This window comes from Lithohypha guttulata (genome assembly GCF_036872675.1).
Source record: "Lithohypha guttulata strain CCFEE 5908 chromosome Unknown scaffold_1, whole genome shotgun sequence".
Classification (NCBI taxonomy): Eukaryota; Fungi; Ascomycota; class Eurotiomycetes; order Chaetothyriales; family Trichomeriaceae; genus Lithohypha; species Lithohypha guttulata.
In genome coordinates this window covers 3,335,642-3,360,724 of record NW_027042750.1, presented here as the reverse complement: position 1 = coordinate 3,360,724, position 25,083 = coordinate 3,335,642, and the positions used below count along the sequence as shown (strand labels likewise).

At 49.3% G+C, this 25,083-nt stretch overlaps 9 protein-coding genes across 9 annotated transcripts; 6 read left to right on the top strand and 3 right to left on the bottom strand.

Annotated features, from left to right (window-relative positions):
- Positions 1–68: 68 nt before the first annotated feature.
- Positions 69–1,655, top strand: TNA1_1 (High-affinity nicotinic acid transporter; the record flags this gene model as incomplete). Its single annotated transcript, XM_064895609.1, has 2 exons — positions 69–752; positions 810–1,655. 2 exons carry the CDS (start codon positions 69–71, stop codon positions 1,653–1,655), a joined length of 1,530 nt encoding a protein of 509 aa, XP_064758296.1.
- A 655-nt stretch (positions 1,656–2,310) lies between these two features.
- Positions 2,311–4,098, bottom strand: LTR64_001227 (uncharacterized protein; the record flags this gene model as incomplete). The annotated part of the gene is made up of 6 exons (XM_064895608.1): positions 2,311–2,482; positions 2,557–2,828; positions 2,884–3,198; positions 3,260–3,798; positions 3,847–3,892; positions 3,949–4,098. 6 exons carry the CDS (start codon positions 4,096–4,098, stop codon positions 2,311–2,313), a joined length of 1,494 nt encoding a protein of 497 aa, XP_064758295.1.
- An 839-nt stretch (positions 4,099–4,937) lies between these two features.
- LTR64_001226 (uncharacterized protein) lies at positions 4,938–6,717 on the top strand (the record flags this gene model as incomplete). The annotated part of the gene is made up of 2 exons (XM_064895607.1): positions 4,938–5,145; positions 5,201–6,717. 2 exons carry the CDS (start codon positions 4,938–4,940, stop codon positions 6,715–6,717), a joined length of 1,725 nt encoding a protein of 574 aa, XP_064758294.1.
- A 1,024-nt stretch (positions 6,718–7,741) lies between these two features.
- On the top strand, positions 7,742–8,080 carry LTR64_001225 (uncharacterized protein; the record flags this gene model as incomplete). The annotated part of the gene is made up of 1 exon (XM_064895606.1): positions 7,742–8,080. The coding sequence occupies one exon, from the start codon at positions 7,742–7,744 to the stop codon at positions 8,078–8,080; it is 339 nt and encodes a 112-aa protein (XP_064758293.1).
- A 716-nt stretch (positions 8,081–8,796) lies between these two features.
- Positions 8,797–9,708, top strand: LTR64_001224 (putative secondary metabolism biosynthetic enzyme; the record flags this gene model as incomplete). Its single annotated transcript, XM_064895605.1, has 3 exons — positions 8,797–9,129; positions 9,189–9,515; positions 9,574–9,708. 3 exons carry the CDS (start codon positions 8,797–8,799, stop codon positions 9,706–9,708), a joined length of 795 nt encoding a protein of 264 aa, XP_064758292.1.
- An 880-nt stretch (positions 9,709–10,588) lies between these two features.
- PKS81 (Non-reducing polyketide synthase PKS8-1) lies at positions 10,589–16,075 on the bottom strand (the record flags this gene model as incomplete). The annotated part of the gene is made up of 3 exons (XM_064895604.1): positions 10,589–11,857; positions 11,912–15,674; positions 15,732–16,075. The coding sequence occupies 3 exons, from the start codon at positions 16,073–16,075 to the stop codon at positions 10,589–10,591; spliced, it is 5,376 nt and encodes a 1,791-aa protein (XP_064758291.1).
- A 566-nt stretch (positions 16,076–16,641) lies between these two features.
- Positions 16,642–17,660, top strand: LTR64_001222 (uncharacterized protein; the record flags this gene model as incomplete). The annotated part of the gene is made up of 2 exons (XM_064895603.1): positions 16,642–16,803; positions 16,863–17,660. 2 exons carry the CDS (start codon positions 16,642–16,644, stop codon positions 17,658–17,660), a joined length of 960 nt encoding a protein of 319 aa, XP_064758290.1.
- Positions 17,661–20,021: 2,361 nt separating this feature from the next.
- Positions 20,022–22,301, top strand: SDA1 (Severe Depolymerization of Actin; the record flags this gene model as incomplete). The annotated part of the gene is made up of 1 exon (XM_064895602.1): positions 20,022–22,301. One exon carries the CDS (start codon positions 20,022–20,024, stop codon positions 22,299–22,301), a length of 2,280 nt encoding a protein of 759 aa, XP_064758289.1.
- A 1,535-nt stretch (positions 22,302–23,836) lies between these two features.
- LTR64_001220 (uncharacterized protein) lies at positions 23,837–24,621 on the bottom strand (the record flags this gene model as incomplete). The annotated part of the gene is made up of 3 exons (XM_064895601.1): positions 23,837–23,942; positions 23,991–24,385; positions 24,433–24,621. The coding sequence occupies 3 exons, from the start codon at positions 24,619–24,621 to the stop codon at positions 23,837–23,839; spliced, it is 690 nt and encodes a 229-aa protein (XP_064758288.1).
- Between the last annotated feature and the right edge of the window lie 462 nt (positions 24,622–25,083).

Genomic DNA, 25,083 nt, shown 5'->3' with positions numbered 1-25,083 from the left:
TTGACCTTCACTGTTCTGACGTCATTGAGTTGTTTGTCCTCCACAGATAATAACCTCCTAGCAACGACATGCCACCTCACAAAGAATTGATTCAGCCACGCAAAGCATTCTTTGACCTGCTAACACACAGAAATACAGGTACCAAAAGTACTGAGCTAGAGTCGGGCTTTCAGGATGAGGTCCAACCGCCGATTGAGGACGCTCAACCGGTGTGCCCACCACACACCACAGACCAGCGTCTTTTAAATCGCATCGATCTTCACGTATTACCATGGCTATGCATTATGTACTTACTGGCGTTTCTCGATCGCGTCAACATTGGCAATGCAAGGGTGTTCGGACTTGAGCGAGATTTGGACTTGGGCCATGACAATCGCTTCAATGTTGCCCTGGTAATATTCTTCATACCATACATTCTATGCGAGATACCATCAAATCTCCTCTTGAAGAAATTCAAACCTCATGTCTGGCTTTCTATCAATACCGTCGGTTTTGGTCTGATCAGCCTCATCCAGGGCTTTGTACAAAACTATTCTGGACTTCTCGCAGTGCGGTTCTTCCTAGGCGTCTTCGAATCAGGAATGTATCCTGGTTGTTTCTATCTGATCGGCTGCTGGTACCGAAGACCTGAAGCTCAGAAAAGGTACTCTTTCTTCTTTGGCTCAACAATCCTCGCAGGAGGGTTTGGAGGCCTCCTGGCTGCTGCTATCGGCAAGCTCGATGGTGTGCAAGGTTATGCAGGCTGGAGATGGGTAAGCAGCTTCTCCCCCAACTTCGTATTTGGCCTGTTACTTATACCATAACCTCAGATCTTCATTGTCGAGGGTGCATTCACAGCTTTGGTTGGCATTGTTCTTTTTTACCTTCTGCCAGACTTTCCCGAGGATTCCAAGTGGCTTACGACGGAAGAAAAACAATACGTTACAGCACGTCTTCAAGTCGAGCAAGGGAAGTCGCAGTTGGACCACAAGATAACCATCAAAGATACTGGCAGGCTCTTGCGGGACGTCAAAATGGTCCTTGGCGGACTGATGTACTTTGGCTTGATCGTCCCTGCTTACCCATATGCGTATTTTGCTCCCAGCATCATACGTGAGTGGGGATATTCCTCCATCCAGACCCAACTCTATACAGTGCCTCCATGGGCTGCGGCGTTCGTCTTCTGCATGGTCACGGCGACCCTTTCGGACTATTTCAGACACCGACTGTTGTTTGTCTTACTGACCATTTCTGTTGCGGTCGCCGGGCTGGGTATCTTGGTCTCAGTCAGAGACAACACATCCCTTCAATACGGCGCACTCTTCCTCCTGGCGATGGGCACCTACTCTGCAATGCCGCTGGTGATCTGCTGGTTCAACATGAATCTTGGTGGCCATCGACAACGTGCGATTGGTTCAGCATGGCAGATTGCTAGTGCCAATACTGCCGGCATCATCTCGATCTTCGCCTTCCTCGAGAGGGATGCGCCTCACTATACCACTGGTTACGTGCTGTGCTTCGCGTTCATCTGTCTCAGTGCGGTCACCTCTTTGGCTTATGCCTTCTCTTGCTGGATGTCGAACAAGAAACGAGATCGAATGTTACCCAACAATCTAACAGAGCAGGAGAAGGAAGACATGGGAAGTCAGAGTCCAGACTACCGGTACATGCTGTGAGGCGCCACGGCGCAATGGGAATCGCGAAGCAAACTATATTACACTGCACAATACAGTACAATACAATACGAGTTTGGCACGTTACAAAGAAAACTTTTGATGGGCATCATCCACGCACTTGATATGACTTGTTCTTCCATGTAGATTGCAACGTGACAAATCTACGACTTCCCACCAGAGATTCATGAGAGATGTATTGGTTCCGAGTTGCTAATGCCATGTCTCCTCCAAGAGCTCTCGAATTGTCCAGAATAATATCCATAGGACAGATGTTCTAGCATTACGAGTTCCGAACCAGCAGCTGATGGCCGGGGCGAAAAAAAGTGGCTGCTTTTAATTACCAGTTCCGCCTCGGAACGTTTAGGCATGCTTATCAGCATTCAGTCGGCTCTAACCACGCGTAGTTAGTGCCTAATTAGCCCTAATTCATGTTAGCCGCACCCAACCTCAAAAGTGGCCAATGTTTTTCCGCCCCCAGGTGTCGGGACTTTATTCCATCAATACTTGCACGGGCAGAGGATATACATGTTAAATAAATTGGTACGCTGTAATGTCTTGGACCATCTAGGAACAAGGATGCCATGATATTATACTCCAGACTACAACAAGTACTCGTCTTTTCAATTACTATTCATGTATTTGACACATCTCAACCTTACGATCGCAGACGAACAGCTTGAACTCTTACACCCTTCGAGTCCGGCCTCGTACCACCCGTGAATCTATCCCACGTAATCTCCACATCCTCAAACGTTGTGTCGAACAACCGTAAGTCAAATCGGCGAAAGATGTATGCAACCGCAAGGTAGAGTTCGGCGCGAGCCAAGCTGTGCAGCACAAAATCGTGTTAGCTAGTGTTTTTGGGCTTTGTGTGATCTAGTGATAGGTAATAGCCACTTACTTCAAACCAATGCACGATCGGCTGCCTTTGGAGAAGGGCAGGAGGTACTTTTCGACCTCTGCAGAGTCCTCGGCAAGGAAACGATCTGGACGGAACGAATATGGATCAGGGAAAATATTAGGGTTGAAGTGTGTCCAGTGCTGTGTCATGCTGATTTGCGTACCCGGTAATATTTCCCAGTCCTTGTAGCGCAGTACTTCATTGGGGGCAGTGCGTATCATTCGAGCTGTGAAGAAGGACGTGATACGGTGTGCTTCTAAAACGGTAGCTCGCTGCAGATACCTGTCAGCTCCAGCGACATTACTGGCATGTGGATCTGTAACTCACGAGATATGGTAGCTGTTCGAGAGCTTGCAACGATATCGATGCATTGGGATCCGGCATGAGGGCGTCGAGCTCTGACACCAGTCTTTCAAGCACGGTTGGAGTGTTGAGAAGGTGAAAAGTCAAGGTTGCTAAGGTGAATGCCGGTGGCTCTCCCGCAGCTCCTACCATGACTACTGCTTCATCTAGAAGTCGTTGCGTTGTCTTCTCTTGAATTGGAAGGTTGCTGTCTCGGATATCCTCGAATATTGTTCGATGTGTCGTGGATTTTTCACCTTCTCCTTTCGCAAAGGCAGCCTCCATTTTTGCTAGAATCTCCTATGCGGCAGAGTCAGTTGGACTAATCTTGGACTGATAGCGACGAAACCGCAAGCCTTACCCTTCGCATCTTCAACAGTCCAGCAATCGGAGTACTAAAAGAAGCCGCAACTCTCTCAGGGAGCATGTTGATGATATGGACTAGGAAAGGCAGGTGCCTCGCAACGATGTTGGATTCTGTCGCTGCTCTCAAGGTCGCCTCGTGCTCCTCGCCTAGATCTTCTCGGTCCAGCGAGCCAAACGCTGCTCCGAATGCATAATGACTGAACGTATCCATCGCGAACGCGAAATAGAGCAGTCGCATCTCGAGAAGCCTACCTGTGCTAGCGTTGCGCTCGATTCGTTGACAGAGCTTCTCAACATTACTCTGGATGATAGGCTCCAAGAAGGCCACGGCTTTTTGAGAAAAGAAAGGGTTCAGCGCAGCTCTCCTTCTGCGATGGAGGGCATGCGGCTCTGTACTGAAAACCGACTGTCCCCCAGTGGGCCCAAGGAACCAGCTGGGTTTGTCTCGAGGATGGTTGACCGATGTATACAGCTCGGAATACCACTCATGGTCTCGCACATGGATCTCGACGGGATTGATGCGTACAACCGGACCTGCAGCTATCAGTATACAGAATATGGCTGACACGATATGTCACAAACCATAGATATCGTGCAGACGTTCAGTATGTTTGTAGAACTGCCCACGCTGCCAAAGATTTCATGTCAGACCCTACAGGGTCTATTTTTGTACAGCCGACTTACCTTCACAAAATCGTAGTAGAACTCATATCCCCACGACACAGCAGCAAGCCTTGGGCCGGGAAATTTGGAAAGCGGGCTGAGGTACAACCGATAGACTCCCACCCCTATACAATAGATTAAGTACGTTGCTATCACTATGAGCCATGCCATTGGAAACATCGAGGCGAAAAATGGAAGACGGTGAGTAGACTATGCTCAAGACCATACTGAAGTAATGCATAGATACGTGTGAAGATTCCTCATTGGTGCTTTGCTCTTGAGTTCAACGACCTCACCAGAAACCAGTTCGGAGGATTTTCAGTCCAGGTCGGAGCTTTGCTCTTCGATGAGTATACGAGAAATAGACCGAACATTTTCAGGCGCTTGAAATACTGGAGTTGCATGAAAATTAAGTTGGTCAGAGCTGGCTTCGCATGCATGGCTGAGTATTGCATCTGCGAGAAGGAGCAGTAATTACTAGTAGATTGAGAAGATGAGCCTGCGGCCAAGTGCCAAAATAGAATCACGTGGTTCGTTGTCGGGCTGAAAGTTGTCAGTCTCTATCTTACAACTGCAAACATATCCATTCCATCCTCACACGAAGACTCCGAGACACAGACATGACACTTCGGACTTGAACAGTTGACAATTCGCAATCACTGGTCCAAAGTCGAGGTCTGCATGGACATATCCACACCCATGTGTTGCTACGCCAGCTTGTTGCACGTGGATGAACGTGACCTTTCTTCGGCATTCGCGACACCTACATGTTGTTCGGCACGTTGCGACACATTCGGGGTAAGGCCTTCGAGCGAACCATGGAGTTCTGCAGCGTTCAGATGTCTCTAGACTGGACAAGGAATGTTGTGGCGCTTGCCAGGCATGCGGTGTGTTTGTTGTGTTAAAGATGGCGGATGCCTGTGTAGAAAGAGGACTGCTTTTTCTGACAGACCACACTTCGCCATACCATCTCATCGTTGGACTATCATCGAGAAGCTAGACTGACAGCCATGGTTCGTCTGCAAATACTACTCAGAGACTTGCTTGTCCTGGCAGCAGTTGTATCTGCCGCGCCAGCACCAAAGCGCACTTCCTATGTTGTTGTTGGCGGAGGTCCTTCAGGCTTTGTCGTTGCCGAATATCTCACTCGTGATCCCTCAGCCCATGTACTATTGCTTGACGCTGGTACCAATGAGGACACAAATCCCAACATTACGAGTATGTCTCCTTTGGATTAGTGCCAAGGCAGTAATACTAATTGTGTTCTCAACAGCGCCTTCTCAATTCTTTTTCACACAACCCTACATGTGGCCCTACCATGTCGAGCCAGACAAGAACCTGGGTGGGCGTACACCCGACCTTTATCAAGGGAAGGCTCTGGGGGGAGGCAGTGCAACCAATGCCATGTTGTATTGTCGAGGGTCTTCATCGGTCTTCGATGAATGGGCCGAGATCAGTGGAAATCAAGGCCTAGCTTGGAACTCGATATTCGAATCCTTCAAAGCCACCACACACTGGGCCGACGAACCATCAATCACATATGATCAACCAGTCAACACGACGTCCTTCGGTGATGGGCCGTTGGAGATCAGCCGTCAACGTCAATTTCTTACATTCGACGAGCCCTTTGCGAACAAACTAGTATCCGAGCTGGGTCTGCCAATCGTTGACTATGTTTCTGGCGATGGTATTGGTGTCAGTCAAGGATTGGAGTCTATTCGAGTCAGCAACAGAACACGATCCTACGCTACCAATTCTTTTGGCTACCTGGCCGTTGCAAGACCAAATTTTGAGCTTCGTAGCAATGCTTGGGTGTCAAAAGTTGGGTTCCAACACACAACTGCGCGTGATGTGACTTACACGGATACCATCACACAAGAGGAACATACCGTTTCGGCGGACGAGATTGTTCTAGCCGCTGGCGCTATCAACAACCCACAACTACTCATGCTTTCTGGCGTGGGACCGGCAGAGATGTTGGAACCACTAGGCATTCCGGTCGTGCTGGATGCACCACAAGTTGGTCAGAACATGATCGACCATCACATGGCCGTCTTGCAGTACGAGGCCAAGGCCGAGGTCGATACCAGCTGGCAGTGGCAGCAAAATCGTACGCACTACGAGCTTGCAGAGCTGCAATACCAAGCCAACGGTGACGGGCTCTTGGGCATGCAGAATGGTGACGTGGCCGGTGGTCTGCGGATTCCCGATTCAGTGTTCGACGGCCTTGGAGGATATCATGTCAGTCTTCCCACGGATCGTCCACAACTAGTGTATGAGTATGCAGCGACGCCATTCCTACAGACGAACAATGTTAGTGTGGTCGCTGCCTTTGCTGCGGTTGTGCAGCCTGAAGGCAGAGGGAGTGTGTCCATCAACTCGTCTGACTATCTCGATCCACCTCAGATATACGCAAATTACTGGGGAACGCCTGCCGATCGTGCTGCAATCATGTACGGATACAAGCAGTTGCGAAGCATGATGAGGTCAGATGAGTTGAGTCAATTCTTTGTCCGAGAGCTCTATCCTGGTGATGATATTGAGGACGATGAGGAATTTTGGGCGGCAATTCAGGGAGGCTCAGCCAGTTGGCATCATCCTGTTGGAACTACGGCTATTGGGAGTGTCCTGGACCCCAATTGGAGAGTGAAAGGCTTGCAAGGAATTCGTGTGGTTGGATCTAGTTCTGCACCGACTATCACGACCTGTCCTATACAGTCGATGGCATACGCGATTGGACACCGCGCGGCAATAGATATCGCCGTCGCAGATGGTTTGATAATATTTTAGACCTGGAAGCATGGGTCTTTGCCCTGTCTAGATCAGGATCTAGTCAAAGAGGATACTGCCGTTGTAGCCGAATAGAAATCATGACTTTACAGGGTAACAAACTATCTACCTCACTTTTGTGTCTTTTCTTCGAGTTCTATCTCAATCTCAAATGTACTAAAATATGAATAAGCATACCCTCGTCCCACCAGCCACATACTTGCTTGATCCCCTCAGTGCTGCATGCAGATTCGAGGAAGCGAAAGCTTCAGATAGCAGCTACAGTGTACATAGAAGATTGACATTCGCAGATGCCGTGCAAGCGACGTCGATGTTGCTACTTGAAAGCAGGACAACAAGGGCGAAGACACAGTATCGACTACTCCGACCAGCAAACAGGATCTGACATCAAGGGCGTACGATGGCATCCCTCCAACATGACACAAAGCAGACTGTAAACAGCAGCTACTGGAATCACCTTTAAGGGACCATACAGATGACGCAGGGGGTACGTGATGTTCTTGGACAATGGAGTCAATAGAAACCGATCTTCAGCAGCTTTCCTCCTTTCGAGGACACTTCTTCTGGAAAGTGTATGATCGGACTCCGAGCACTGCTTTTGTGTCGTGTGCCGTTTCAGCTCTTGCGTCAAGATGGTGACCTCAGAAAAAGCGAACATTTCCTGTCCTTAACCTGTCAATATAAAGTGACCAATGTCTCCCATGCCTCTGATTCTAGAGTCTGTGTGTAGCAGGAATCACAATGGCTGACTTACCTAGAGCACAAGGCAAGACAGAGAAGCCATAGGTGAGAGCGTGAGCATCTCAAGCTGACAGAAGACAGATGTATTGGGCTGCCAAGCTGTCTTGTATGAATGGGCAGACAGCTACGACTCGAAAGACTGGGAACGACTCCGCCAGTGCCTGGCACCCACGCTGAGGGCGAGTGCAACCACAATGATTCCCTCGACTGCTTAGAGCATTGACTGACGCTGTAATCCAATCAGGTCGACTATCGAACAGTGCTCAATCGCCTATGGGAAGAAATGCCAAAAGACCAACTCGTCGCTCTGGCATCCAACCCACACTTTCTCGGCGACGCGACCCTCAAAACTCAACACTTCATTGGTGGGAGTAGATTCGTGCAGGAGTCCGACGAGAAGATCGTCGGACATCATCAGCTGCGAGTTGCGCATCAACGGTACACGGATGAATCTTTGAAGACAGTGACTCTGAAAGGTCATGCGCACGGAACGGCAACCATGGAGTACAAGAAAGTCGATGGGGTGTGGAAGTTTGGAGGACTAGAACCGAACATTAGGTGGCATGAATATGATTATGATAGCATGTTCGGAGGTGAGAAGAAATCTGATTCGGCACCGTGAAGCCAGTTTGAAGCGAGCTTGCAGTAGCCTCAGGAATTACGTATCCTGGGCTTAAAAACTGGCTAAAATTGCCTGGTCTGTAGCTCTCAATGAGCAGACTCACTGATTACGACCTATGTTTCTCTCTATGTTTTCCAATAGGAAGAAAGTCGTTGCTCTCACTTTCTCTGTCTCATCCTCTCTGCAAAGTTTGAAAATAGGCGCCAACGTCCTCCTTGCTGTAGCTTCACCGATCTTAGGGGGCTTCCAGGCACCACTTATGCGTATCAGCGTCACTCTTGCAAGAGACTGTGCCCGGAGTAACCCTAAAGAGATGCCTAGAGCCCACAGATTCTCCGTGATGGGTGATCTACGGTGGCCCGTTGGCACGATTTACCCAACACGGAGAACTAATAACAACCAACATGCTGGACTCAACAAGCTCACCTCTTCGGATCACGAAGGTCGGAATCCGGGACGTTGCACTTAACTCAACGACCACAAAGCGCACTCCTGAGGAGGGCACTGTGTCCGTCTAGGGTTCTATGGTGGACGGCATCAATGAACCCGATCTTTATCAATGGCCATCTGCCACAGACCAAGCACAATGATATTCGAAATCGCAGCATCATTTCCTACTTGCATTCAGTATCTGACTTAAGTAGTGACTTCTCAAGATCCTCAAGCTCTCCATCTTCACAAAAACAGCAGAAGTTATGGGTTCAATAGGCCCAACAATGTCGGCACCACACTTACCCTTCCGCCTAGATGGAAAAGTTGCGCTCGTGACAGGAAGTGGCCGAGGCATTGGTGCCGCCATCGCCATTGAATTGGCCCGTTGTGGTGCCAACGTTGTCGTTAACTACTCTCGTGCAGCTGGTCCAGCTCAGAAGGTCGTACAGGAGATCAAAACTCTCGGCTCCGAAGCTATCGCCATCAAAGCAGACGTGAGCGATGTGTCAGAAACCACCCGGTTGTTCAAGGAGGCACTGGACTACTTCGGTCATCTCGACATTGTTAGCTCCAACGCTGGAGTCGTCTCGTTTGGCCATCTCAGTGAAGTGTCCGAGGTAAGAAGCTCCATCTATATCTACATCCCGAAATTCGTATTCTAAACTCTTCCCAATAGGAAGAATTCGACCGTGTGTTCCGCATCAACACTCGAGGCCAGTTCTTCGTTGCCCGCGAAGCTTCCAAATACGTCGAACATGGCGGTCGTATCATCCTCACCAGCTCCAATACCGCCAGAAATTTCGTCGTGCCAAAACATGCCATTTACTCTGGCTCGAAGGGTGCAATCGAGAGCTTTGTCCCTGTCATGGCCAAGGACTGTGGCAGCAAGCGAATCACCGTGAACGCTGTGGCACCTGGTGGCACAGTCACGGATATGTTTGTTGATGTGGCACATCATTACATCCCTGGAGGTGAGAAGTTGAGCATTGAGCAGCTTAAGGAGGTACGTCAAGACTACTTCCTTTGTTGGCTAAATGCCATGTTGCTGACCATCACGCCAGTGTGCCGCACATGCCTCACCTCTAACCCGCTGCGGCTACCCACTCGATGTTGCTCATGCTGTAGTATTTCTGGCGAGCAAGGAGGGTGAGTGGGTTAATGGCAAGATCATTCCGGTCGATGGCGGCGCCGCTTGAAGCATGTTTTCTGTGTGTTTTATTGGTATCGGACTTATCATAGAAGGTAAACACATAATCTATAAATCTACCACACATTTTATGATGCAATGCAAGCCCTCATAAGTGAAAGCGTTTCTTCGATGTTATAGTCACGATTCAACTCGGGCAAATTTCGCCCACGACAGTACATATTGATCATTTCATACGGTCGCGTTATGTCATTTCTTACGTACTGACAAGATCTCGAAGCTTGATAAGCAGGCACGAGGAGTGCTTCACTCACATGATCTCTGTAAGCCTGTAGCAGAGGAATCCAAGTACGCAGACTTGGAGAACAACAGTAAATATGGAGGAAAGTCCAGATTCGATAAATACAATATCAACGGTTCATGGTAAGATTACTGTCATCAGAAGCTCATATCTGGCTCAGCGACCTTGTTCATGAGCGTCGCCACACATTCCCTTTTTGGCCATAGGCACGATACTAGGCCCTTCCACCTGTGGTCCATGCTTAGATTTGCCATGCACAGGCTTAGACATGCCAGGATCATCCCCCCCGAAGCTACCTAGTACTGTAGGCTGCTCATGGGTAAAAGAGAACGATGTCCACATTCGATATCACACTGCCAGTGCTCTGCGCAACCCGAAGGCGGGTCGACGTGATGCCGGAGCAAACAGATATACTAGAGATGCCTTTTGCACGTTGCTTGTCAGAATGCCAGCAGTCGTTCAAGTTGCATACAGCATCACAAAGAAGGCAAGCTGTCGCTGTGAAAAAGAGAGTGAGCGTTGAAATCGTGAATTCGTTGATGAGATGTCTCGATCTAAACCTAACGCCGCTGGTGCCCTCCAGTACCTATGCTGACATATATGAGTTCCATTCATCGAGTCCAAGGCCTTAGCCATAGCTCTCCGTCAACCAATTCTTCAACCCTCCGATAGTGGGAAAGTCAATGAACAAGCTCCCAGAAACCTTGACATTTAGCTCTGATCCGAATTTCTCTGAGATGACCAGGGACATGAGGCTGTCGATGCCCAGGTCCGCCATGCTCGCTTCATCACCAAGGTCGGCAGTATCAAGAGCAGCTTCGTTCGCGATCAACTGCACTGCTCTCGCGGCTATGCTGTTCGAATCGGTCGCTGGGGTTGCGGTCTCGACTTCCTTCGTTACAGTGGCCTTGGCCGCCGGCTCTTTCGCAGACTGGGGCTCAGGTTGTGCTGATTTATTGTTATCTTCAGGTGTTGATGGTGCCGGAGCTGATGCGGTTGGCTTAGGGAGTTCGAGTGCTTTTGGCACTGGAGGAGTAGCCGCTTTTGCCTTCTGTTCTGATCTTTTAGGCTTGTCTGGAGCCGAGAAGAATCGGTTGAGCAGGACGCGAGGATAGCGGCGGAACTGGATACTACCAACAACTCCCATGATAGCATCGTCTTGTAGAATGTAAACGTCGCCGAGATAGATCGTTGGATCATCTTCGGTGGGTATCATCTTGACGTAGGATCGATACTTGGCTCCCGGGACGAGTGGCTTTGCAAAGCGCATGGACTGCCAGCCAGGAGTAACACAGAAGTCTTTCTGTGTGTCAATAGCATCGGAACAATTCATCACAAAGCCTGCGAGGTGGGCGACACTGTCGATGAAATAAGGTGGTACTGTCCAGATTCCTCCCTTCTCTGTTGAAAGCTGCACGTCCGCGAAAGCTTCAAGCTCATGAATTGTGACGGCCTGCATGCCACGGTACTTGTCGGCATAGTTGACGAGGTTGTTTGCAAACATGAGATAGGCCATCTTCCTTGAATAACGATTGGCTTTGCCCTCAACGACCAGCTGTTCCAAAGCTTGAATGCGACTCTGGACGAAGTGTGTCATTGGAATCCAGGACCGGATCCATTCCGTGGAGTCGCCGAAGTAAAGCGTTGCTGTCGCGAATGCTTCGCCAGCTTCACCACTGGCTTCCGCATTTTGCCAGCACAAGGAGGCACTTCGATAGGCAATATCTTCGATCTTGGCAGTAACACGAATGCATTGTGACTGAGACGTGTCTTGATTGGCGACCAAACCCTTAGTAACCACAAGATCTGCTACGTTCATGTGCACAGACTTGGCACTTGGGTTTAGCTTCTTGAAGAGGTATTCGCCAAGGGTGTATGCGATGTCTGCATGGATAGACTGTATTCAACGTTAGTGGGTCGGATATAGGGTTTGTAGAAGCGTGGCACTCACTGATGTTACAACACCACAACCATTCATTCGGTGACCATGCGCTGCAGCAAGAAAGTCTGGCTCCATCAAGTCGGATTCCATAGCCACTAGACCAGCTCCATCCTGGAAGCTCTCTTCGACAATGTGCTGCACAGTAGAAGTCTTGATGCTGCTGTGAATGGCTCTTGGTGCAGCAACTTTCGCACTCGAAGCATCTTTCTCAGCAGTATAGAACTTATTGCCCTTAGTGAGTGCCCAATCGCCCTCGTATTGCAGCCAGTAGTTTTTCTCGTTCCAAGCATACGTCGGCAGATCAAGAAGACGAAGTCTGCTCTCAAACGGACGATGAAACTCATTCCAGTCAACAGCAACACCAGCAAGGTGCAGAGTGGCCATACTCTCAGCCATGGTCTTCCAGTTGTCGTCGTCACGGCGTATAGATGGCACGGCGATTTTAGTGGACGAAATGGTGGATTTCACGAAGCCAGTGCATACAGGATGCGGTCCGATCTCCACCCAGATAGTCTCATCGCTGATTGTAGATATCTTCTGAGCGTTTTGCAAAGCAGATAGGAAGTCCACAGACTCTCTCGTGGCTCGAGCAACATAGTTGGCATTCAGTGTTTTGCCGTCGAACACAACCTTGCCAAGCAGTGGCGAAATGACTGGCAGCTTGGGCTCCTTGAACACAACACCAGTCTTTGCAACAGCTCTGAAGTCACTCAAAATTGGATCAGTCTGCTCCGAGTGGAAGGCGAAAGCAACGTCCAAGTTGATGCATCGATAGCCCGCAGACTGCAATGGCTTGGCAACCTCCTCCATCTGCGCTTTGGTACCGCTGAGGACGGTATCTGACGGCCCATTAGAACAGGCGATCGTGTAAGGTCTGCCACCTGAGCTCTCTGCAATTTGCGAAAGAGAGGCCCTTACTGCCATCATGGTGTGGCTACCAATCTGGCACTTGTCCTGCAGCATCTGCGCTCGACGTCCAACCATGAATATCGTGTCACTAGCAGTAGTCACACCAGCAATGTGCATGGCAGCGTACTCGCCTAGGCTGTGGCCTATGATGACGTCCGGCTTGACTCCCATAGACGCCCAATACTTGGCCAGAGCAATCTCAGTGCAGACCAGAGCAAGTTGAGTCACGACAGGCGGGTGTGCATGATCCTTGTGGTGAGATCCATCAAGGGCATGGATGAAAGAAGGGAAGCCTTGACGCATAGCCAGGGCATTGAGGTGCTGAATCTGCTGACGAAAAGTAGGGACATCTCGGTATAGCTCCAGATTCATCGACTTGTGAGAAGCGCCTTGGCCAGTAAAGGCGAAGCAGACGGGCGGAGGACCAGACTTTGCAACAGGCTGAACCGAGTCGATCTTTTCCAAGCGTGAAGCCAACTGCTTCTTTAGCTGAGCCATATCATTGGCAGCAACTGTTACACGATGTGTGTGTTGGTAGCGGCGTGCAGTAGTTGTGTATGCAAGGTCTGCAAGGTTGACGTTCGAATTACTGTCCAAGTATGCGATCAGGCGCTCAATATTTCCGGCCAGTGACGATTTGGTCTTGGCAGAGACAGCGATGATATGGGTCTGACGAGGATCAGCTTCTGTGATGACACGGAACGGCGCTTCTTCTAGAAGCATAGTCGTGTTTCCACCAGCAGCACCAAAATTGTTAACGGCTGCAAGTCGCTTCTTTCCCGGTAATTGAGGCCAATCCGTCTGCTCGAAGGCAATGTGGAGGTTGCGCTTATCAAAGTCCTTAGGGAATTTCGGATTAATCTCAGTTTTGATGCCGATATGAGGTGGAATGGCATTATGTTGAAGCATGAGAAGTACCTTGATCAGTGCGGTTGTGCCGGCCACAGACTCACCATGCCCGACATTGGCCTTGACAGCTCCAATGTGTAGTGGCTGGTTCTTGTTGCGACGCTTGGTAAGTGGCGCATATACGTCCATAATGCCCTGCATTTCTTCGTGGTCGCCAGCCTGGGTGCCGGTTCCATGAAGCTCGACGTATGAGACGTCCAGTGGATCAACGCCAGCGTGACGAAGGACCTGGCGAGAAAGATAGGCTTGGTGACCAGCATGTGGATGAGTAATAGAAACAGCTTCGGCGGAATGATTAGTTGAGGTACCAAGGATTACGCCGAGGATGTTGTCGTTGTCTGCTTCTGCGTCCTCCAGCCTCTTGATCACGAGAGATCCAATACCGTCGGCACGGCAGTATCCATCAGCAGTAGCATCCCACGTCTTGCAAGCATTATGGCCTTTGGTGAGGAAATGTCCGTTGCACAAACCCGCGAAACCATCCGGGTTGGTCAGAATATTCATACCACCTGTGACCGCGGTGTCCACTTCTCCGTTCCAGAGTGCCTGGCAGGCAACCTCGATTGCTGCAAGCCCAGAGGAGCAAGCAGTATCAATTGAATAGCTAGGACCTGCAAACTTGAAGAAGTAATTGATGCGGCCAGGGCCGAATGCCCTACAACCTCCTGGGATGTAGTAAGTGCTGACTTCCTGGCCTTGATTGACCTCACGGTAATCATCAGCAGCTTGGCCATACCAAGTACCAATGCGTTGAAGCATGGTGGCAGCGGTTCGGTTAGATACATAACCTGAACGCTCCAAGGCCTCGTATGCAGTAACAAGCGCCAGACGCATCTGCGGGTCGACGACCTGTGCCTCGCGTGGAGACATATTGAAGAACGGCGCATCAAACAGGCCTGGCTCATCAATAAAACAGCCATACTGGGTCATGGTCTTGTTCAGCTGTTTGCCAGTAGGGTCGAAATGGGTTTCAACATCGAATCGGTCAGATGGGATTCTCCGCGAGACATCCAAACCTTGTTCCAGGATATTCCAAAATGCTTCAGTGCTCGTCGCACCACCTGGAAGCCTGCAAGACATACCAACGATGGCTAGCTTGGCTTGTGCTGTGCTGCGAGGAGTATTATCCTTCGGCGCAGCTTCAAATGGCCACTGCATGAGATTGTTGACAGAAGTGTGAAGCTGCGGTATACTCGCCTTCAACGCGATATTAAGATCGTTGAGTGGAATAGAGTTACCGAAGCAGTGCAGCACCGCCTCCGTAGCAAGACCGCAGCTTGCCTGATCCACGATTCCTTGAATGGCGTTGTCCCAGTAGATTGCCTTCGTCAGGAGTTCAGACACAACGCATTCGAGGAGCCCTCCTGCAGTCTTGACTTGGTACGGAAGACCTGTACTGGTTGAGTACACTGGCATTGCTGGTCTACTGCTGGCATTGGTCAAGGCGGAGACGTTGATGATACTCTGCACATCCTCCTGACTGTAGATATGCGGTGCGTGGCACAAGCCGCCGTAAACTGGCAGGGCAATCGATCGCGTGTCGCGGAAGAACTCAGATTTGTTGAAAAGAGACTTTAGCTTCGATGGTGGACCACTGATAGTCACTGAAGTCCGGCTGACAGCGCTCACGAATACCTTGCCGGATTCGGGCATGTCTTCACTGGAGTGTACGACATCGAGTTCTTCTTGGGCAGCGGCTGGGTCAATATTGGGAACAACATATGCCCATGTGTCTGCAGGTTCTGATAGATCGCGGGCTTCGAGATTCTCGGAGACGCTCTGGACGTGAACGCCCATGCGAAAGGCGAGACGAGCAGCATCTGCGCCTGCCTGCGGCAGCTCACTCAAGGTGGATGATTGCGCAACAGCCGCTGCTGACAGTAGGCCAACGCCCAGGGCAGCCAGAGACTTTTTGGCATAACTGCTGTTCTGCTCGAGGTATCCTTCATGGTACCTAGTATTTGAGTCAGGTCTCGAGATCTGGCATATCGTGACTGAGATAAAAACTCACCCAATATAAGCTGCTAGTTGACTAACAACGAGGAGAACTCCATCTACTGCCCCACACATCAATCCTTGGCGAAGCTCGACATTCTCGGCCCAGCTAAAGATGGTTGAGAAGGGGGGAAATTGTCTCTTCGTTTCCATCGGTAACCGCTTCACTTCATCTTTGACTGCTAACGTAGCTTCGTCCAGGAACTGTGCCAACAGCGAATGGTTTCTGTCCTTGCTGTGGTTGTGCAGGCGACGAAAAATGTCCACCAAGTCCTCCTTGGGGAACTCGTTGCTGAAGTAGACAAGCTCCATCTTGCGCAAGTCCTCTTCAGACTCCGAGCTCGAAGTAGGACTGTACATGGTGTTCAAAATAAAACAGATGGAGACTTTGCAGACATTGATTGAGCACTCTCTCAGATGCTACAAAGTATGTGGTTCTGAAACACAAGAAGTGTGCGAGAAGGTTAGAGATACAGATTCCTCATATGTATAACCATCAGTCCGGAAGCAGAAGAAAGTCGCAGTCCGAGATATCAGGATTCATGAATCGCATACTTATGGTATAGCACTTGTCAGCACACAGTTCGAACTCTTCTCTGGTGTACTCCTCGAATAGGGTCCGATATTCTCAGCCCTGTGCCGAAGCAATTGTCGGCATTGTTGACAAGGATATCACGACTCATAGCGCACGTGTCAAATCACTAACCGGACCCATCTGTAACAGAGCATACGATCGGAACAAAACTCAAAGCGTTTCTGCTACATTACAGAAGTCCAAGTCGGTCAGAATCGGAGTCCGAGAGTGTCGAAAAAGACAGAATGCCGTACCAGCAAGAAGTAGGTCCTTTATTATCGACACGAGCACCACTACTATATGTTGCAAAGAGCACTACCAATTCGAGTCTTTTGGTTTGTCTCTCTTCAGCATGGCAGACGAAAAAGGCGGTTACCGACAAATCAATAAATCGCTGAATATTTGCGCTTTTACTGAATACCTTGAAGGACAAAAAGCGCATTTACCAACGTTGCAAAATGTTGAGCAACTCACTCCCCTCGTTCTGCGCGTACTAGGTCAGAATCCTGGGAAGGTGAGTGCGATGGCCTCGAGATCGCTAAATTTCCTTGGCTGACTTTGCTTTGTTCATAGTTCACTTTTCAAGGAACAAATACCTTCATCGTTGGAAGTGGCAAGCGCCGACTCCTCATCGACACTTCTGGAGGAGAGCCAGAATGGGCAAGCCTCATCTCATCTGCGCTCGAATCGATGGGCATCAGCCTATCGCATGTATTGCTCACTCACTGGCACGGCGATCACACTGGTGGCGTTCCTGATCTTCTGCGCCTGTATCCACACCTTCGGAACTCCATCTACAAGAACGACCCTGACAAAGGTCAGCAAGATATCGCTGACGATCAGGTCTTCAAAGTCGAGGGCGCAACTGTACGAGCAGTTCACACCCCTGGACACTCCGAAGACCATATGTGTTTTGTTCTCGAGGAAGAGCAAGCCATGTTCACCGGTGATAATATCCTAGGCCACGGCACTAGCGCGGTCGAAGATTTAGGTACCTTCATGGAGAGCCTGGGAAAAATGAAGGCGCAGAACTGTCGCATCGGATACCCAGCTCATGGTGTAACTCTCAAGAACTTGCCAGCCAAGGTTGCAGGAGATCTGAGTCAGAAGACCCGCCGCGAAAAACAAGTCATGCAAGCCCTTCACAAGGTGAGCAGCCGTGGCGAAAAGAGTGCTCCCATTGGCGAAATTGTCACTCTGATCTATGGCAACTCATTGGAGGAGTCTACACGTACACTTGCCCTGGAGCCATTCACTGATGAGGTACTGCGGAAGTTGAGTGGTGACAGCCAAGTTGGATTCGAGATGAGGGGCGGACAAAAGAAGTGGTATTCAGTGGAAGCGGCGATGCAGAATAGGAGTGTTTTGTGATAGGGAGGATTCCATAATTACAATCCTTGATATTCAAGAAATCAAGATGTACGCCACTTAGCTTACAAATATGCTAGACATAGATACCCTGAAGACATACTCTGTATACACGATCAAAACAACGAACCTGTGGTAGTAATAACTTTTTATTGCTATACCATAACGTGCGGGCAATCTAATTACTGTACAGGTCGTGATTGGTGACTTGGAAACCTTCCGAGGAAAGCGGAACCGTAATGTCTGGGTTTCCGGGCAATTTCTTCATCGAAGTCTCCATGGGATTTAGGAACTGCTCATAACCCGTACTTCTGCGACTCAGAATGACGCAATCTTAAGGTCAAATATCCATTTGTATATGATCTACAGAATACCGAGCTCCTTTGCAACGCCCACCAACCCCAAACCTGCGCCAATCAAAGGGAACACCGACCTTGCGACATGCAGAAACGCCCATCTCACTAACAACCCTCCGACCACGCCCGGATCAATATCACCTGAACTTCCAGATGGCAAGTCATTCAAGCGGAACAGCTGATTATTGGTCCTCGCCATGAAGACCCACGTGAAAGGCACCATAGTAATCGTAGTCAAGCCTGCCATGGCATAGACAAGCCACTGCCCGGCCTCGACTGGCTGTTTGCTGAGTGCTGCATAGGCGTAGAGCAACGTTGTCGTGATGCACAGGAACGGCAGCTCAATGTGGCCGTAGTAGTAGAGTCGAGCCCATTGGCGAATTGAGTGCGCAGGGTCGGTGTTTGTGTCGAGCAAGACAGGAATTGAGATTGCGGATAGGCTCAGCATGGCTCCTACGAAGGTGTTAGCTTGTCAAAAGTAGAGTTGAGTTGAGGCTTGCCTGCGAGGAAAGTGCCGGCCGTGAAGGCTGCTGTCTGGACGCCTATTCTCGGTTTCTGGGCCTGAGCTGGTCGTCCCATGGCGAAGAACTGCCGGAGTTGGGTATAGTTGGCTGTGCTGTCGGTTCGTGACTACCCTCTAGAAAAGCAGGGAACGGAACTTATATTGGGCAATCTGACGTCCATCTGCCATTTTCCTCCTCGATGCCGGACCGCGATAATGCTCCGATGCTTGAGATTATCCTTCATACAAACTTTCGGATGGAATACGTTGGCCCGCAATCACATTAGGAAAGCTTCAGCACCCTGTCGTCGTTGGAGGGAGTGTCCCCGGAAGAGTCAGAACTATCTCGAACGATCCCATTCACTTTCCAACGGGCATCTTCATGAGTATTCCTCACTTTGCACTTCATCCAGACTCTACCAAGTCACCCTCTCCATTCTCATTGACGTATTCAATAGCCTGGATCTAGCCATGTCTCATCTCACAGACCCAGAGATTCCCCCATCACCTCCAGCAACCGAAGGAATCCGCAATTATCTCTGTCTAACAATCTGTGGCTACCGCAGACCTGGCATGAGCGAAGAAGCCTACCGCAATCACATGGTAAATGTATCTGCGCCCATGACAAAGCACTTGATGGTCAAGCATGGGGTCAAATCTTGGAGACAAGCACGTAATGTCGACCCTGTGTCAATGTCCAATTGCTGAGCTGAGAAGGTCCATAATCAAACATCAACCCGCGCCCTGATGTACCAGCTTTTCGACCACCAGATGTGCAACATTGCCGATTTTGACTGCTTCAGCCAAGTAGTGTTCGAAAGCCTCGAAGACTATAAGAGTATGAAGCAGGATCCTTGGTATAAAGAGCATCTGGTCAGTGACCACGAGCAATTCGCCGATACTAAGAGGAGCATGTAAGCAATAATCCTGCAGTGTGTACCGGTCGGTTTAAGCATGCACTGATCTGTGACAGGATGACTATTGGTTGGATCGAGGAGTTTGTGAGGGATGGAAGCGTCGTTGATGGGTTCGGAATTTAGCAACCTCGATAAGATACGTTTTCAGCATATAAACGTAACTTGGAATTGTCCACGAAGATCACACTCTAGTCAATAGGAGAGATTGCATGACATTAGACTCTGTGTACGCACCAGGCCCGTAAATAGACTTGCAGTGAATGTTGGTTTTCTAGGAGGTACGGTAGAAGCAGGCTATCATGATTTCAGATCAGGTCATCGTACCACTTACCCATACATATACAATTATTACTTTCACAATGAAAAGCCGCGGTCTGATGCGAGTACAACGAAAATTAAGACTATAGTGTCAGAGGTTTGTTACATGCTTGAAAGATTGCAAAGGTCCAAAGTTCTGGACCCGAAAACCTGGTCGGCAGTAGTTTCTTATCGATAAGCAGCCTGAACAATTTTGGTGTCTGCAGCACTCAAACACCGAACTTCACTGCTTTTGGTGGCGACGACAAGGCTATCAGCAGCGCTCATCGCAATGCCTAAACGCAAACTCGCAGCGCTAGAGAAGGTTGATGCTGACCTTACGAACCTGCAATACAAAATCCGCCGAGACCCAAAGTCCTACGAAGCAGAATTTGAAGCACAATACGGGCAATATCTGACACAACGAGACATCTTCCTGGCCAATCCCAGTGTCACAGCCGACAATGGCGCTTCTTCCTTCAGAGAACTTCTCGAATTTGTTGCCCAGGTATCGGATTGTTACAAGTCTCAAACCAAGGAATTTGCGTCCCAATTAATCAGTATTTTGTCCTCGCACCATGAAGTACTGGAACCAGAGCTGCGAGAGAAGATCGTGGGGAGTCTAGTCATTGTGCGCAAGAAAGAGTTGATCGATTCCAATACGCTGCTACAATCTCTATTCCCTATCCTGACCACAACTACGAGCAAGACCTTACGTGCCCTCCTTCTGCAAAAGATCCTTAGCGACCTGCGTAACTCGAACTCGAAGACCACAAACCACAAGCTGAACCGTACTGTTCAAACACTGCTCCACAACCTCGTTCTTGCAGACCGATCCTCTCCCAAAGCACTATGGGCGGTAAAGGTCACAAGAGAGATGTGGAAGAGGCAAATCTGGACCGATGCAAAAGCAGTCGAGATCATGAAAGAATGTGCTCTTGCTGACAACGAGAAGGTCATTGTGGGTGGCGTCCGTTTCTTTCTTGGCGGTGATAAGGAACGAGAAGAGCACGAGGGAGAAAGCGATGAGGACGAGGAGGTCGACATGGCTAAATTACGACATCAGATTGGCATCAACAAAAAGAGCAAGAGTGGGGATTCGCGGCTGAAGAAGGCTGCAGCAACTGTAAAGAGGAAGGAGAAGAAGAAGAGCCAAGCACATCCACTGAACTTCTCTGCGCTACACCTACTACACAATCCTCAGGGCTTCGCTGAAGAGTTATTTAGCAAGCACTTACAGGGTGCAAAGAGCAAGCTGAATCTGGAACAGAAACTCCAGGTCCTACAGCTGGTCAGCAGATTGATCGGTCTGCACAAACTGATCATCGTGCCTTTCTACAGTTATTTCCTGAAGTTTTTGAAACCCAAGCAGCCTTCTGTCACAACCTTTCTAGCCTGCCTAGCTCAAGGCACGCATAGTCATGTGCCGCCAGGAGACCTGGAAACTGTCATTCAGACTATAGCCAACGAGTTCGTAAGTGAAGCTGCCGCTGGGGAGGTGGCTGCCAGCGGTCTGAATGCAATCCGAGAAATTTGCGTGCGGCAACCGTTGTGCATGAGTCAGACCTTACTGCATGACTTGATCATGTATCGAAAGAGCAAGGACAAGGGTGTCATGATGGCTGCTAAGGGACTCCTTGGGTTGTACAGACAAGTGAATCCTGAAATGTTAAAGAGTAGAGATCGTGGCAAGGATGCAGCTCTTGGTCTCCGTTCTGGCGAGCTCAAGCAGCAGCGCTATGGCGAGGAGTCAATTGGTGAAATTGAAGGTCTTGACCTGCTGGAAAAATGGAAAGAAGAGGAGAGGCAGAGGAGACGAATAGAGAAGGGTCTAGATCCTGATGCGTCCGATATCGATACTGAGGACGAGGATGATGGAGCAGGCTGGGATGCATGGAACATTGAAGAAGAAGACAGCGACGATTCAGGTGGCTGGATCAACGTTGAGTCCGACGATGAGATCAATATCTCAGACAGCGACGATGAGAAACCAACTCCAGCAAACAAGAAGGTCAAATTTGATCTAGGACAAAATGAAGAGCACGATACCAAGGCCGCCTCGGAAGCACCATCGACTGCGACAAACCTTTCCACGGCACAATCGAAACTCGCCACTACCCGAATATTGACCCCTGCCGATCTGGCCAAGCTACAAGAACTTCGTACAACAGCTGCTGTGTCCTCTCAAATATCTGGCCACCACAAACACCATGCGAACAAAGCTCAACTTACACATTCCCAACGACACATCGACGACGCTCTAACAGCCGACGACATATCCGGTCTTGCTCATCTTTCCGCTGGCAAGCTCTCCCGTCTAGAGAAAATTGCAAAGTTAGCTGAGTCCAAGGAGGAGCACTCAGAGCACAAGTCCAAGGCGCAGCGCAAGAAGGATAGAAAACAGGAGCAAGGCAAGAGCACGACAAACAAAGAAAAGGCGAGAAAGAAGAACTTCTTGATGACACTGGGAAAGGCTAAAAGTAAGGGCAAGAGGAGTTTGGTCGACCATCAAAAAGTTCTGAGGATGCACGTTGAACGTGGGAAGAGGGGTGGAAAACGAGGAAATAGATGATCTATTCCTCTTGAGCCTTCGACATTGAATCTGCTTAGATACTCGTTCACATCGAATATAGAAACCAAGATACCTTTATCCTAAAAGAATAGAAAACTGGGCAACCAGCATGATAAAGCACGACCCACCTGTAGTTTCGCATCAAAGCAATTCGGGTTCGCGACTCTCGCAGTGCTTTTCTAGTTTTTAACAGCACTCCGTTCGACTGAAGGTGGAAGGTTTGTTCTACAGCTCGTTGCTACAGTACCCCAACATAAGTCTTGGACCAAGCTGCTTCACCTCACCAAATTCGTACTGTCTGTACTGCTAATGAGTACCCAACCCTCGGGGCTAATAACTATTAATCATCGTATGATTAGATAGCTTAGTTACTGTTCTGTATTTCAGTAGGCGAAAGCGATAGATACTTTGAATTGATCGTCGAGCAAGCAGAATTTGAAGGGAGTAACTTTACATATTGTACTTGGCTAAATGCTTAAGGCACAACTGTATAGAGTCGATCTTTTCAAATTATTCTTACTTATTAGATGATAGGTACAGGGTGATAGTCTATATATACAATATCTCATGTATCGATCGCTGTATGCACTAGGACGAAGAGATATATACCTTATCTCTCTAATTGTTGAGAAATCAGCTATTCAAAAACCACGAATTTGGTGAGGTGAAGTATCTTGGTCCAAGACTTATGTCGGGCACGCAGTGGTTCGGCAAAAGCGACCCCATTGATTTATACCAACGTCGCAACGTTACCTCATTTACCCACATCCAGTCATCTACTACTAACAAAACTTATACAGCTGTATAGCGCTGAAGCTGCGCTATCGAACGGTGTATGTTACAACGTGGTCGAGTATCCGTTGCTGGGATCGCTGGCGTTTTCAAAAAGGGTACGAGAATGCAATGGGTAGCTTTTGCCGACCACCGCGTGCTCGGGGGGTACTGTACACGCATCAAACTCAAATAACTCATTAACAACGTAGTGCTGTAGTAGTGTCTCGTTGAGTTCTGTTGCCGCAGCTTCGACCCGTGGCTGAACACCTCGTGTAGCATTGCCGCGCCAACCTCCGGGATTAAGCTTAAAGGATAAATTGGTGGACGAACAACGATCGTATCGATCACCAACAACTGGTCGAATGTCAGTTGAGACAAGACGGGTGAACATCAGGGCAGATACAACGCTGTCGAAGCCTATCATTGTGCTAGTACTGAAAATCATACTTATACAACGATAAGTTCGTACGTTGAGGGGGCCGCGATACCCAAGAGGCCGCGAGTATGGTGTCTAATGTTATATGCTAGCTGTTCCTAATCATCCAACGTGTGTGCGTGAACGCTCCCAATGAATTCCAAATCCCAATTCCATGCTGATGCGCGTTTCGTCACGAGTCCAAACTTTTGAACCTTCCCATCCTTATGTATACGTAGCGCTGGTTAACACAAATCCCTCCCATTTCCTGTGCCTGCTTTACCCAGCCTGCAAGCATCCCTATCCGTGATCTCCCCTGCTGACCATGACAAAATCCGATGCATCCTTACTGGCGCTTTGCATCTTGACCTGGGTTAACTTCCCAGTAATTGACAGATCGGCACCATCCATAATATCCTGAAGCCATCAAGGATCCAATTAAAGGTCCAACCCTGTAAAGTGAATTAGTACTACACATTGGATCAACCTACCCTACTCACCAGTAGATGTAATGGTAGCCTGGAAAGTCAGGCGCAACGACGCTTGGTCCCAATGCTCTCGCTGGATTGACCGCACCACCAGTATAGAGGACACAGGCTAGTTCGGCCACGAAAAGTGCTAGACCAATACCAACCGGTGCAATGGGAGTGGCTTCGTGCTTTTCGGCTGCAAGCATGAGGATGGTAAACACGAGTAGTGCGGTTCCGAATGCCTCGATGAAGATGCCCTGGGCGACTGAAGTTCCAAGTGATAGTGTAGTAACTGTTGCGATTGGACCTGGAAACATGCATTGAACGAGAGCTGCAGCAACGATTCCGGCAAGGATCTGAGCAGGAAGGAGTAGGATCCCTCGTAACCACGGCATGTTCTTGGTAATCACAAGGGCGAGAGTAACCTATCAAATTAGCAAATCGAGCTGGACCAGGGTAGCATTGTACATACGGCAGGATTGAAGAGCCCTCCTGATATCCTATAGTGTGCCCATACACTGACCAGCAAACTCATTCCAAAGCTAAGACATATGAAAACCAGTCTTTGGGGGGTCATTTCAGGGCTGATCTGAGCAGCGGCTTGTGTACCAGCGAAAGCGAACCACAAGAACAAAACAGTGCCGATGAATTCGCTGAACATGGCGCACAAATGTGTCCGAATTTTGCTTGATCTGGTTTCAGGCTCTTGCCCTTGCCCTGCGAATGGATGGTGCCGTACATCACCACGATGACCTCGGTGTCCCGAGTTCGATCGCGATCTACTGTGGTGGTGGTGATTCGCCCTTCCGACTGAGACTGGTGGGTATGAGCTGGGCATCTTGAGAGGGCAAATATGAAAATCGAATGAATGTAGAAGTGATAAAGTGAAGATGACTTGAAAAGAAAGCTGGACTCGGGAACACTCAAACAATTCCTGTCTCAAAAGGCATTAAAGTAGGGGCCATGTGGTCAGTGGCTGGTGCTAAGATCAAGCTCGGCGCATCGTCATCGTTAGCTTTGCTTGGTCCCAAAGTACGCGTCGGGTGCTGTACCCGCCACTGCAGGATATGCTTTCACACCCCTGCTCTGAAAGAGTCTGGAATATCCTGGGAGTGAGATGCAC